This window comes from Gymnodraco acuticeps, unplaced genomic scaffold (assembly GCF_902827175.1).
Source record: "Gymnodraco acuticeps unplaced genomic scaffold, fGymAcu1.1, whole genome shotgun sequence".
Classification (NCBI taxonomy): Eukaryota; Metazoa; Chordata; class Actinopteri; order Perciformes; family Bathydraconidae; genus Gymnodraco; species Gymnodraco acuticeps.
Genome location: NW_022990565.1, coordinates 985174 through 998922, shown reverse-complemented (window position 1 = coordinate 998922; position 13749 = coordinate 985174). Strand labels below are relative to the sequence as shown.

General features: G+C 39.9%; 1 protein-coding gene across 1 annotated transcript in view; it reads right to left on the bottom strand.

The window, feature by feature from the left end:
• Positions 1-13749, bottom strand: part of col14a1a (collagen, type XIV, alpha 1a) — a 139211-nt gene that overhangs the window by 2143 nt on the left and 123319 nt on the right. Inside the window, exons 41-47 of the mRNA XM_034227827.1 lie at positions 13537-13590; positions 13344-13415; positions 10020-10055; positions 9047-9113; positions 8649-8840; positions 3022-3099; positions 1892-2047 (exon numbers count right to left, since the gene is read on the bottom strand). Of these exons, the coding sequence (XP_034083718.1) occupies positions 1892-2047; positions 3022-3099; positions 8649-8840; positions 9047-9113; positions 10020-10055; positions 13344-13415; positions 13537-13590 (655 nt within the window). The remainder of the gene's footprint in view (positions 1-1891; positions 2048-3021; positions 3100-8648; positions 8841-9046; positions 9114-10019; positions 10056-13343; positions 13416-13536; positions 13591-13749) is intronic.

Sequence of the window (13749 nt, the reverse complement as noted above, 5' to 3'; positions counted from 1 at the left end):
CCACTGAAAAATGAGTGTTGGATTTCTGCTTCTCTCTTCAGAAGTAGAAATGCACACACCCTGAGGATTACAAAACATTTCTCCCATTGAAATATAGATATTCAAATAAAATGTTTGAGAGGAGGAAAACAAATGTCAGATCTTTAATCCACTTTCTGTTCACAAGAAAGTATAAATAAAGATGTCCAACATAGACATCGGTAGTAACAACAAAGGTGTTCAGAGTTAACCCAGAAATAACATGCTCTGAGGGAAAAATAAATACAATGATATAATAAATAGTAAGATGTTCTGCCGTTTCATAATTACAGTGATTTACCACATATTACTTCAAGTAGTATGTGTTGAAAGACTGCATACTCATTTGAAAGTGACTATAACATGTGCAGATAACATTACAATTCATTTAAGTGAATTATATTTTGAGAAATATAACCTATGACATAATTATGAAAGTATTCAACAGTTACTATTTTTGTCTATTGAGTGGCACATTGTTGGTCCATACCTCTTATTCATCTGTATAGTTAACGATGATATTTTAAATCATTAATATTACTTCAACGTCTTTATGACATGTTTATGGCATATTATACAATGATGTTTGTATTGATTCTAATAAGACCTCATATCTATCGAGAAATATTTGTCAACTGAAATATTTCTTTGATAGTCACAATGACAAAGCCAAATAAAAGTCAAACGCAGCTGAAATTATATTGTATTTTCCTCGTATTGTAATAAGGGAGGCAACAGCTAGTCCTTGCTTGGTTGAGATTAACAGGCGAGACTCTCCTAAATCATAAAACAAAAAAGAAACATTTGACTGGAATACATTTATATAAAATAACTCTGGTTGATGGAGGAAGTGATGTCTCAGTCATCTGCTACTTTCAGCAGATGATGTTTCCTTAACATGACTAGTCAGAAGCTGTTAGAACTGTTTTATTCTGGCCTAAGACAATACATCCATAAAGTTCCTATTCACTATGAATGTAGTGGCTAACAGCATGTTTTACGACATCTCAATATAGACAAAGAGCTTTGGTCAGTGACACGGTTCACTTCTTAATCCATCAGCGTGGACATGAATGTGTAAACTTCACAGTGGAACAACAATAAAAGCCAGATCACTCTCCAATTCTCTTTATGAGAACAATAACTATCACACAGCCCGCTGTCACTACTGAAACAGTATTTTAGTCTTTTAAACATGTCAAATATGGTTTATAAGATGGAAAGACTGGGCAGGGTTAGACTGTGTCAGCTGTTACTGTTGATAGACGAGCAAATATAACAATACAACAAACACTGATGGTTGCCCTCAACAAGGCTTTTCTAAGTTCAGTGAGAGGATGAAGTTAATGCTCAGTTGCAAAAGGACATTAAGGTCTGAATAAAGAGCAGTCTGGATATTTTGTGTTTTACTACTTCTGGTCAAAAATGTAAGGCAACATTTTATTGTAGTTCATTTGAAACAGCCTGACCTACTGAGTACTGTGTGATTTTGAATATTTGGTTATGTTTTTATTGTTATCGCCCTTCTGTCTTCCTCATATGCTCTCAACTAAATGATATCTTCACGGTCTACTGTATATTTTCTACTTTTGAATGCTGCTTTAATTCTATTTTGAGATGTTTAAATTCTATTATTGTTTATTTCTACTCTTTAATTTCTACTTATGTGCAATGCCTTTTTTTGTTTTGTTGTTTTTTATGCTGCTGCAATGCAAAAAATATAAAATATCCCAATTTGGGATCAATAAAGTACCTCTTATCTTATGTTATAGTAGTTTTATAAACTATTTATTAGATGAATAATATGGTTAAATAAGGTTTTCTTTAAACTAAAGTGTCCCCAGTATTTAAATAGCAGCTGAATGATGCTTACCTCCGACGTTGTACCCGATGCAGGAGTTCTGGTCGCAGTACCCCGGGGGGCCGGCTGGTCCCGTTGAACCAGGATTCCCTTGCCTCCCCGACGTCCCTGGGTTGCCGGGCCGACCAGAGGGGCCCTGGCTGCCTGTCCGTCCTTCACCTGGCAGGCCTGAGGATGGAGGAAATGTTTGTGTCAAAGATGGGGGACATCATTAAGTTAGTCACAGATAAACATTCAGTGAAATCACTCCACCAGTGAAAAAACAAAATAAAGGGAAATGGCAACATCCAATCACCTCGTCAATCTCTCCTAAATCCCTCTTTCTGCTGCCGTGACAACATGGCAGAAAATACATGATTTTCATTTACGAGAAGATGAGAAGATGAGAGTGTGTGTCTGGAGGGCAGGAGCAGGAAAGCACAGTTCTTAGCTGAAATGTAGCCAGAGGCTTCTGTTTTCTGTTTACACAGGAGAAAAGCGCTCCGTCAGGACTCACTTCAGCAGTCAGACCAAATATGAAATCAATATTTGAAGGGAGTTTTATTTGCCAAGAGCTAAAATAATCATCCCACAAATATTCCGGGAAAAGCACAGGGAATAAAGAGGGAATGCTCTGCTGGTACCTTTTCTCATAAAAGTTTTCCGTTTCATATATTTAAGTTTCGGATGTTTTTTGTATCAGTTTTGTAAGCTGGTTCTGTGAGTATTGATTGCAAAACAGTAAACAGTAAAATCCCATCACTGACATGTTTCCACAAACCTGTTCTCCACACAGCGCACAGGGAAATCAATAGGGCAAATTATATTCACGGTCCAAGACTTCTATTTGCTTTTCTCAGACAGGGATTTAAAAAGAGTAAAGCAGAATGCAAACACATTTAGTATCCATGCTATCATATTGTATATGTATTTGAAACATTTTTGGTTTTGTTTAGAGGCCACACAATAAAAACATTGCACGTATGGAAGCTCAAGCCAGGTCGCAGCTGGAAAACAAATGTTCAGGAACAGAATAATGTTAATTTGTCATATTTTGAAGCAGTTGCCTCCAAGTGTTACATGAGCTCCGAGACTAGATGAAGTGGATTCAGTAGTGTTATCAGGCACACTCAGATCTGTGTATACATGTGGCAGTTTCTTACCTGGAAGTCCAGTTTGTCCCCGAGGACCCTGACTCCCAACCCCTGGATTCCCCCTCTCTCCCTTCTCTCCCGCCAGACCTGGAAACACACACAGTTCAGAGATCCACGTTAGACTCAACACCACATCTCCTTTTTGCTATTTCTCTTAGCAAATACGGCTCCATAATGTTTTTTAAGGCAGTGAGTACAATTTTGAAGTACTTGTACTTTATGATAGTGTACATTTTTACATCAGCACATTTAAGAGGAAAATTATGTTAGCAGTGTTTGTTATCAATACCAGTTATTCTCGTTATTTATATATTTTAGAACAATAAACAGTTTGGGTATCTATTATAAGACTCTACATCAGAATAAGTACTTTGACTTTGGATACTTTAAGTACATCTTAATGCATTCTTCACGCTTATTAGTAGACAGAGTCATTTTACACTGTTTTGTTGGTACAGAGTATCTATTCCTCAACTTCTTTCTATCCCAAAATTGGGATTACATTGCAAAGATTTGGAGTGGATTGGCATGATAAATCATGGTTGAAATTTCAGTCTAATAAAATGAATAATGAACCAGACTTGGCTCTGCGCTGCTGTCCCGCGCTGCAGCTGTTTGAACTAGAAAATGCATTTCCTGCAGAAAATGCGTGTGAATGCTGTAAACTGTGAACATTTATGGCTGAATTTAGCTGAAAATGTAGAAAAAGCTGAATATGTTATTAGCTAAATGGTAGCTGCTTTTAGCTACAAAAATGCAGAAAAAGCTTAATATTTAAAAGAAAAGGTTTAAAAAAAGGTATAAACAACATGTATAGCCTTGATGTCCTGAAATAGCTGAATAATGTAATAGTTGAATGGTTTCTGCAGCTGAAAATAGGCTGAAGGAGTTAAATATCAGATGTAAGTAGTAGTGAATGAATTTGTATTAAGAAGAGAAAAGAAAGTAAAAAGGCTTGGGAAAGCAGCAGAATATTTGAACTGCAAATTTTTGAACTAACTTGATGGTGAATTATCTGTCGCCATGGCAACAACATTTGATGACACCCCTTAATACATTTAGATGTGTTGATGGCTGCATTGTTACCAAACCTGTGAAGTTTTGGGCCATTTCGAGCATTTTCACTAAAGTTATGAGAAAACCGTGTTTCATGGTGAGCATTGTGTTGCCATGGCAACAGCATTTGAAGAAATCTCAAAACTGTCCCGTAGATGTCTTCACGGCTGGACTGTTAGCACACATGTGAAGTTTGAGCACTTTTTCAACATTTTCATCATTTTCATAGGAGTTATACATTACATTAGGAGGTTACATTACTCTCTCTCTTCTCTTGATTGCCCTCTCTCTCTTCTCTTGAACGCCCTCTCTCTTCTCTTGATTGCCCTCTCTCTTTTCTCTCTCTCTTCTCTTGATCGCCCTCTCTCTCTCTTCTCTTGATCGCCCTCTCTCTCTTGATCATTCATCATCATCGGTGTGTGTCTGAGAGAGAGTGTGTGTGTGTCTGTGTGTGAGAGAGAGTGTGTGTGCCTGTGTGTGAGAGAGAGTGTGTGTGTGTCTGTGTGTGAGAGAGAGAGAGTGAGTGTGTCTCTGTTTGTGTGTGTGTGTGTGTGTGTGTGTGTGTGTGTGTGTGTGTGTGTGTGTGAGAGAGAGTGTGTGTCTCTGTGTTGTGTGTGTGTGTGTGTGTGTGTGTGTGTGTGTGTGTGTGTGTGTGAGTCTGTGTGTGTGTGTGAGAGAGAGATAGAGTGTGTGTGTCTGTGTGTGTGAGAGAGAGAGAGAGTGTGTGTGTGTGTGTGTGTGTGTGTGTCTGTGTGTGTGAGAGAGAGAGTGTGTGTCTGTGTGTGAGAGAGAGGGAGTGTGTCGGTTTGTGAGAGAGAGAGTGTGTGTGTATGTGTGTGAGAGAGAGAGTGTGTGTCTGTGTGTGTGAGAGAGAGAGAGAGAGTGAGCGTGTGTGTGTGTGAGAGAGAGAGAGAGAGAGAGAGAGAGAGAGAGCGTGTGTGTGTGTGTGTGTGTCTGTCTGTCTGTCTGTCTGTCTGTCTGTCTGTCTGTCTGTGTGTGTGTGAGAGAGTGTGTTGTTAGGGATTAATTTTGTCTTTACTCCTAGACATTTAACCTTATTTTGTGTGTTGACATGTACGACCATCCCTGCTTCTAATCTCCCGTAAGGAATGTGTTGATAAGGAAGGTTTTACAGCTTGACCTACAGGGCATAGGTAGGTTTTGCGAGTGTGAGAACGCTAGCTTCTAAGCTCCAGAGATGGATACGCCATGGTTTACGCCCATGGTTTACGCCCATCCCCAATATGTGGATTTGACTCTCTGGAAACTAGTTAAAAGGTCTACCAAGATGCGAGGCTGATCATATTTGACATGGCAAACCACCCGTGTAGTCAGAACCTTTGACTGTGTGACTTGTGATGTGAATTTCTCCGGCCGATGCTTGTATTAAATATCAGTGTTTGATATCAGAACTCCTGCTCGTCCTGTGTCTCCTTCATGAGTCAGTGACTCCCACTGCATTGCTACACAGAAGTTTCCTCCACAAATGTGTGTGTGTGTGTGTGTGTGTGTGTTAATTGTTACAGCTCAAATGCATTGCAATGACTTCCATGTTAAAAAACGACTTTAAAAAGCTGAATATTAACATATTTTGAAAAGGTTTCCCATCATGTGCTGAAAAGGCTGAATAGTTTGATATTTGAATGGTTCCTGCAGCTGAAATTAGGCTGAAGGAGTTAAATAAAGATATTAAATGTAAGTAGTAGTGATTGAATGTTTACAAACACCTGTGTGTGTAACCCCAGAGATCAAAGGTTTCCATGGTGTCTGCTCTGATTGGATTATGTCACTCACGTGTGTGTGGCTCCAATCTGCCCAGCAACACCATGACAACCATCTGCAGCACTGAGTCCCATAAGAATGCATTGAGGAGTATATCTGACAATTTTGCCACCTGTTCAAAAACTATGGCTCCTATAAAAAAAAATGACCAGACCGTGAGCATCAGGGAACCCCAATGAACTGAAATATGTTGTTTTTTTTGGTTTTGTGTGTAAAATGTAGAGATGGGAGCAGTTTATCTAAAGTGTACTTCTCTCTGCTCTGAAGAAAGATCCGGAACCATTTAACATGGGAATCAATTGGGAGCTAGCTGGACCTTTTCTCTCTTCATGCCCTCAACAGGCATTTTGTTTAATATTTTTTCTTATTTTTTTTACATTTTCCAACCTAGGAGAGGTTTTCCTACGTTTTTCATGAAAACATATGTCTGAGGAGTGTAGGGTTTGGGAATTATGGCAAGTTTAAAACATTTTTGGGGGAGAATTTCAAGCACTGCTCCACTCTGTTTTGAGATCAAAGCACTCTAGAGTTAACAAGCTGCTCCATCCACTCTAATGTTAAAATCTAAAGATATTAAAAAAAAAATACCACCCGCGAATCACTTTTTTTGCGGGTCACCCATCGGGTACCCGACCCGATGAAGGACTCTGCCGCAAACACAGACATCTTGTGATATTCTCTTCACAATGGCCATTAACTGAACCAAAGCCACTCTTTATTCAGCATATTATTGTATGCAGACTATAAATGGTTTTCATTCGTTGAGCCTGAGCACCACTGATTCTGGTATCAGTTCTACATGGACCATCTGAATTAATAATAACACGTCTTATTTTACTAAGCCTGCCATATATCTTTTAAAATCGTTGCCCTACTCCGGTTTCAGTTCAGCCTATACAACTATAACGTGTGTGTGTGTGTGTGGCCTAGCATTACTATACTTGTGGGGACCTAAATCTGTCTACACAGTCACGTGTGGGGACTCGCCTCCCTTATGGGGACAAAATGGCGGTCCCCATGAGGGGAATCATTAATTTTAGGGTGAAGACTTGGTTAGGTTTAGGGTAAGGGTTAGGGTTAGGCATGTGTTGGTTATGGTTAAGGTTAGGATAAGTCTCTAGGAAATGCATGTAAGTCAATGTAATGTCCCCTGAAGTGATGTATACATGGTATGTGTATGTGTGTGTGTGTGTGTGTGTGTGTGTGTGTGTGACGTGTGTGTGTGTGTGTGTGTGTGTGTGTGTGTGTGTGTGTGTGTGTGTGTGTGTGTGTGTGTGTGTGTGTGTGTGTGTGTGTGTGTGTGTGTGTGTGTGTGTGTGTGTGTGTGTGTGTGTTATTGTAGAGAATCAAAGGGCTGAACCACTGGATAGGACTTAGCTGGATATTTCCTGACAGCCACTCTCAGCTCTCCGGCCCCTGCGTGTGTGCAGACTCCTTCAGTATGTGGTTCTTCAGTCTGGGTTGCGTGTTTTTAGAGATTAGGATGGAGCCTCATAAAGACCGTTTCTCCACTAAGGGCTCGTGGCAGGGGAATGACCTCATGGAACTTGGAGTAACTGTCTGCTGGCCTGGACTGAACCTCGGCGGCTGTGACCCTGAGTCAAAGACTGGGCTGGTTGAAGCTGTTCCAAGGTTTTTGGGGGTTTTTTCACAATAAAAATGCATCACATTACATCTAGTGTGTTTCATTGTTTCTCGACCACACACAGCTCTCACCAGCTGGATACTGTTTTACATAAATATGTATTACAGCAGCAGAGCTTTAGAGAGTCACGTCAGAATAACAAACTTAATTCAAATACCTGAATGTCACTCATTCAGAGGACGGAAACAGGAAACACAAAGATGGAGGTTCATTTAGCTTTTGCAAAGGACGTACACTTTTCGGTTGGTTTTGTTAAAAAACGAAACAAATGGTTTTGTGCTGAAAGATTTACATCCATGCATATTATTGGAACCATTACGAGGTGTTTTTTTGGTTTGGAAGCACTAGTTGTTTATCATACTTATATTAATATTCTTAATCATAATAAGTAAGGGTTGAGCTTCATACTGCTAAAGCTTTGTATTGGCACATTTCCTATATCTCTTTTGATATTGGTCCACCGGTTTACAGTAGCATCAGTAAACATGCAACCTGACCTCACTTTTGGCGATTTAGCTAATTTTGCTACACTCCCTGTGGAGCCACAACAATATTTTATACAACTTTACAAGAAGAACTCTAAGACCTGTAAATAGACTTATATGAGTTTAAAAAGCAAATTCCCATTTAACTCAACAGGAAGAGATTTATTCTTCTAAATGTCGAGCGATGGACGTTGTTACGTGCCTTTTCCCATTGTATGCTCTCATTTCATTTTGTCTAAGCTCCTGAGAAATATAAAATAAAAGAGAAGCCAAAGGCTCCATATAGACGGTATTCGTCTAAACAATACTTCATACTTTTCTATAATGCATAGCATAATATTTGTCATCTTATTTACCATTTATGACTGTTATGAGTTCAGTTCAGACTCCTCACCTGCTCAGTCTCAGGGGTGCTCTAATAAACATGTTTCTGCATCCTCCCTGATGCTAATGTAAACACTAGCATGCACACAGGAAGTCTAGACACAACCCAAACAATAAAGTACTGAAAACTGATTGTTATCAGTCAGTATATTACTCAGATAAAAACAGATATACGTATGGAAATTGACCGGCATATTTATTTCTGTCCGCCCTCTCGACATGTGTTGTGCATCTAGGAACTAAGTCAGTCTTTGCTCTTAGACACATCTTTAAACATCTCCCACCTCTCTCTCCTGCCCGTCCGTTCTGGCCGCTTCCACCCGGGAAGCCTGGCCTGCCAGATGGCCCCTGCTCCCCCTGGGACCCCGGGAGGCCTCTCCTCCCCGGCTCCCCTGGGGGGCCGGGTACTGTTCGGATTGACGTGGAAGACTGGACCGGGATCTGGTTCAGTATGGTGTTATAGCGAGACAAGTGGCCTGCAGGAAGTAGAGGAGGAGAAGAGTTTGAAATGACTTAGAATACGTTTTTTTCTTTAACATGGCATTTGTAACACAAATCAAATGGAAGAGAATAGAAACAAAGGAAAATCTGAAGCCAGTAGTGTTAGAAGAAACATTGTAACCAAGGAAATTGTACTTAATTACATGCTGGTGCTAATGTGTAAATATCCCTGATTACTCACTCTGGATGAGCTGCTCACACACTTGCCGTGCGATGGCCCGCACAGCAGCTTGGGACTGCACATCAGCCTGAAGAACAAACACAGAGCTCTCATTGGCTGATATTAAACAACCACACAGTTATCTGATACCACTTTTCATTTAGAGCGACAACAGGAACATAAACTCGCACAGCAGTGGTTTACAAATTAGTGGGTTGGTGTTTTAATAACTGACTCCACCTTTATTCCACACTCTGATGCCCCTTACAAGTATGCCGTTCATTATGAGTGCACAGTATTTGTTAAGAACAGAATTAAATAGAAATCAAAATTGTTGAAATAAGCTTTTCTTCCAGTCTATAGAATAACAAATCAACCATATATTTTTACTTGAGTTGATATCTAGAAGAACGAGTACCTGTGAGATGGATGTAAGCGTAGATTCACAAAAAACCTCTAATAAACTCAAAATACTAACGAGATTCTAACCAGCTTTATTCCCAACCCCGCAAAAGCAAAGAAGAGAAGATCCTGCCAGAGATATCAATGTTGATTCCAACGTAAATTAACTGCAGTGAGGTACAAATGTCCCTAACACTTGATAAAAAAAAAAGGGCCGAAACAGGATTTACAATTTCCATTCTAGTTGTCTCCTAAGCCCTTGACAGTGATAGCCTGGCTGCTGCGTCAGCGAAAACACAGACCCCGCTCAGCTGCAAATGAGCTATAAACACTGATTTGATTTGGTTTGCCCGAAATGAGGTTGAGGGAGTGAAACAGAGAAATAAAGTGAGTGTTTTTACAAAAGAAAACGAGAAACAGTGAATGTGTAATGGAGGGAAATTTGGTTATCTCAAAAACAACGGTGGGAAGCATTAATAAGTAATAGTGTGAGTTTTACTTCAACAAAATAACAATATTACCACTTCAAAACAAAGCAGTAAAACGTGATTAGTTCTAAACAGTGGTTGAATTGTGTGAGTGCATGACTTACTCTTTCTCCCTTATCGCCTTTGGTACCAGCAGAACCCTGGAACATAAAAGCAGAGCGGAGAATAAACATTGGACTGGGATGTGTACTCAGAAATAGCAACACTCATCTCTCCCTCTCCCTTTAAATGTCCCCACCTCATTACTCTCCCTCTCTTTATGCCTCTTCATCACACACATACACTTTCCCCCCCAAATCTAACAGCTGGTACGACTAAATGCATTACAATTTGTGTCTAGGTTATTTGTGTCCTAAAGACAACACACGCATAAGCTCCAACGTGTGTGTGCCCACAAACAGAGAGCAATTCTTTGCCTTGGATGGGCTTCCTCTCTGCTACTGCCAACAGTGCACAACACACAGATGTATCACAAAAAAACCTTGCCAAGCACATAAAGCCCACAAATGCATATTACAGCGTAACACACTGTGATCCAGTGGCAAATAAAAATATTTTCTGGCAACAGAACCATGAGCTGATATGATACATTTCAGTCTGATGTTGTTACAGATTTTGAATAATAGCTTATTTTTCTTGGGGGAACCGTCCTTGACCACGGACTGACTGGCTGTGTGTTGAGTGTGATGGTGGATAAAGGTTATAGAGATGCGTGTGCAGGCCTGGCATATTAACAGTTTGTGTATTATCATGCAGATGATAGAAATCTTGTGCCAACATTTGACACAGCCGCTGAATTGGAGTGCAGGACTCCACAATAAAAGTCGTCTGCTGGACCTCCTCTGTGTGTCTTCCTGGACGTATAAATGTCTCCTGTCTTATCAGACTGAAATGGGAAAACCAAAATCAAACTGTTTGGGAGCCAAAGAAAATATATTTTGGGAGCCAAAGAAAAAAGACAGAAGCACCTCTCACTCAAATCTGATTTCTTGTATAACTTTTCTTAACATTGCCCTGTGTGTGCAGAGTCACTGTTCTTTCACTCAAAATGTCTTTTACAGTTTATCTACAGAGGGAAACATGTTGGACTTTGGTGCTTTTGTTTGTAACTGGCAAACATATTGAGGCTTGCTACAGAGTCAAGCATGATAACAAACAAAGAAATCCTCGGGTGGTCTAGGCACTGGAAAACACATTCTGACAGTTTCTTCTGCTTTCGACACACACTCAAGTGCGATGACACTTTGTTGACTTGTAAGGCTAGCTGTAAATACACAGGTGTATGAAACAGTCAATGAATCAGTAGAAAAACAACCAAATGAAGACAAAAAGACAGGAAAATAAGCTACTAATAAAACATGTCATTTCATTTAGATGTTAAGACCTGAGCTCAAGATATTTTAGTGACACTCACAGTTTTGCTTCTTTGAATCTTAAGACTCTTATTTTGCCTTTGCTAGTATAAATCCGTTGTCCTTCAGCAAGTGTCTCAGAGCAGTGGGACAGATGTGCTGCAACACTGGGACATCACTTCCAAATCTTAAGGTCAGTTAACACATGATGAGAAAAATGCTAAAATCTCTGCAGGTTTTAATGGCTGCATTTTCAGCCAGAACAAAAGCTTCTTGTCTAGGAGGATATTATTCTCTTTCTGCAACCTGCAGCCAGCAGCCAGCGGGCTGCTGGCTGCAGGTTGCAGGGGGCAGAACAGGGACTGAATACACAATCTTAGGTTGAGGTAAAGTTTTAAACTAAAAGTTATATGTGTTTAAGAGACTTTGGCTCAGGATAGCAAGATCTGATTTTAATTTGTGTCACCTTTTGTGTTGGCTGCATGTGCATACATTTAAACAGAGTGTCTGTGTCTCCTCCGTCTCAGAGAGGCAGACGTGATATCTCAGCGTAGTCTCTGCATGGGTGTGTGTTTGAGTGTGTGAGGGGGGAGGGAGAGTGTCGTCAAGAGATTTATAGCTCTGCCTCTCTGAGCCAAACTTTGCTGCAGGCCTAGAGCTGACCCAAGACTAGATTAGCTGTTCCTGATCATCTGTTCCTGTTAGCATTACACAAAGTTTGGATCCCAACATCTTCTTCTCCGTACTTGTGTTGTATAACTTGTAGGGATGTAACGATATATCGGATATCGCGGTAAATAAATGTCTCAATACCGTCGTGAGACTGACAAAATCTACCACGATTTACTTTTTAAAAAAAAAATATATATTTTAAAAAATCTTTATTTAACCAGATGGTCCCATTGAGATCATCGATCTCTTTTTCAAGGGAGACCTGTCCAACATGGCAGCAAGTAGGTTACAACATGAACATAAAACAACAGATAACACAAAAGGACATAGTATTTACAGTGCTACATGTACATACCTAGAGACATTGACAAGTACCAACAGTATATTTATATCTCGCCCTGTCAATAAGCCTCACCTTCTTGGCAAAAACTGTATTGCTTTTGAAGTGGTGGAGAGACAATGCACAGTTTTACCCACTGCTGTCACCCATGGCCAAAGCATATCTCTCTGTCCCAGCAACATCAGTACCAAGCAAGAGAGTTTTTTCCACAGCAGGGGGTATTGTAAACGCCCAAACATCCCAGCTTCTACCTGGAAATGTGGACATGCTCATATTCCTAAAAGATAACCTTGATGATGCTGAGTGAGTGAGTTAGAGTTGAGTTACTTGAAAAACTAAAGTGAAACTTGATTTATTCTATTGCAGGGTCTGATTATTATATTGTTGACACTTTAAAATACTACTATCCTACTAAAACGCTGTACAAATCCGATTTATTATTTAATAAAGGAAAACAAATTCAAGTAAAACAAGAAAGAAAAATAATTCACATTTTTTTCCCTTTATTTTTCAATATCGCGATAAATATCGTACCGTGGACTTTTTAATCGCGATATTATCGTACCGTGAGTTTTTTGTATCGTTACATCCCTAATAACTTGCACAACCTTTTCATTCTTTTACAAGGCATAACAAACTGACTTACATCACCATTGGAATCAAAGTTGAACCATCACATTTTCTTTTTCACAAGATGAAATATTACTTCTTAAGTTCCCTTATAAGAACAGACTTGTGAGGAACACCCACTTGACTGCTTTGTACTAACAGGTGTTTCCAGTCAGGAGAAGGAAGAGCAGAAAGTCAAACAGGATGAAAAAAAGCAAAGCTGCAACGCTTGTCAGCTTTGGAATAAAACCCCAAAGTTGTTTATATTTATTTAAATCTGTAACTTTTTGATAAAACTCTGCGATTGACGTTTTTTTGGAAATTGAGTTAGGCATAATGGAAGAAATCAGAAAGCGGAGGAAGTAATGGAGAGTCCTCCACGTCTTCAGTTCATTCTTAATACTCTATTTTTTCACATCCACCTTAAGAACATTGAAACAAGTGCTTTCACTCACAGGAACTCCTTGATCTCCCTGGAGCCCTGATGATCCACCAGGTCCCGGGGCTCCTGGTCCTCCAGGGGACCCCTGAGAGAGAAGGATGGAGAGAGAGAAAGAAGGTGAGAGGAAGCAGAAACATCAATCATCACATGTATCAGGGTGATCTGGCAATCAAAAGCATGCTGAGGGATAAAAAACAATGACTTACGCCAGGTCCAGGAGGTCCTTGTCGTCCCTGCGGTCCACCATTACCCGGCAGACCCTGAGAAACGCAGATGACAACAATATTAAATATCAGCTGGACTTTTATAATTGTAAGTTGAACTTTTGTTTTGCACAAGCCCTTCCTAAATGGCCGGAGGGATTTCCTGCGAGTCTCCAGACTAAACCGACAGTAAGACTGTTATTTTCTAATACAATT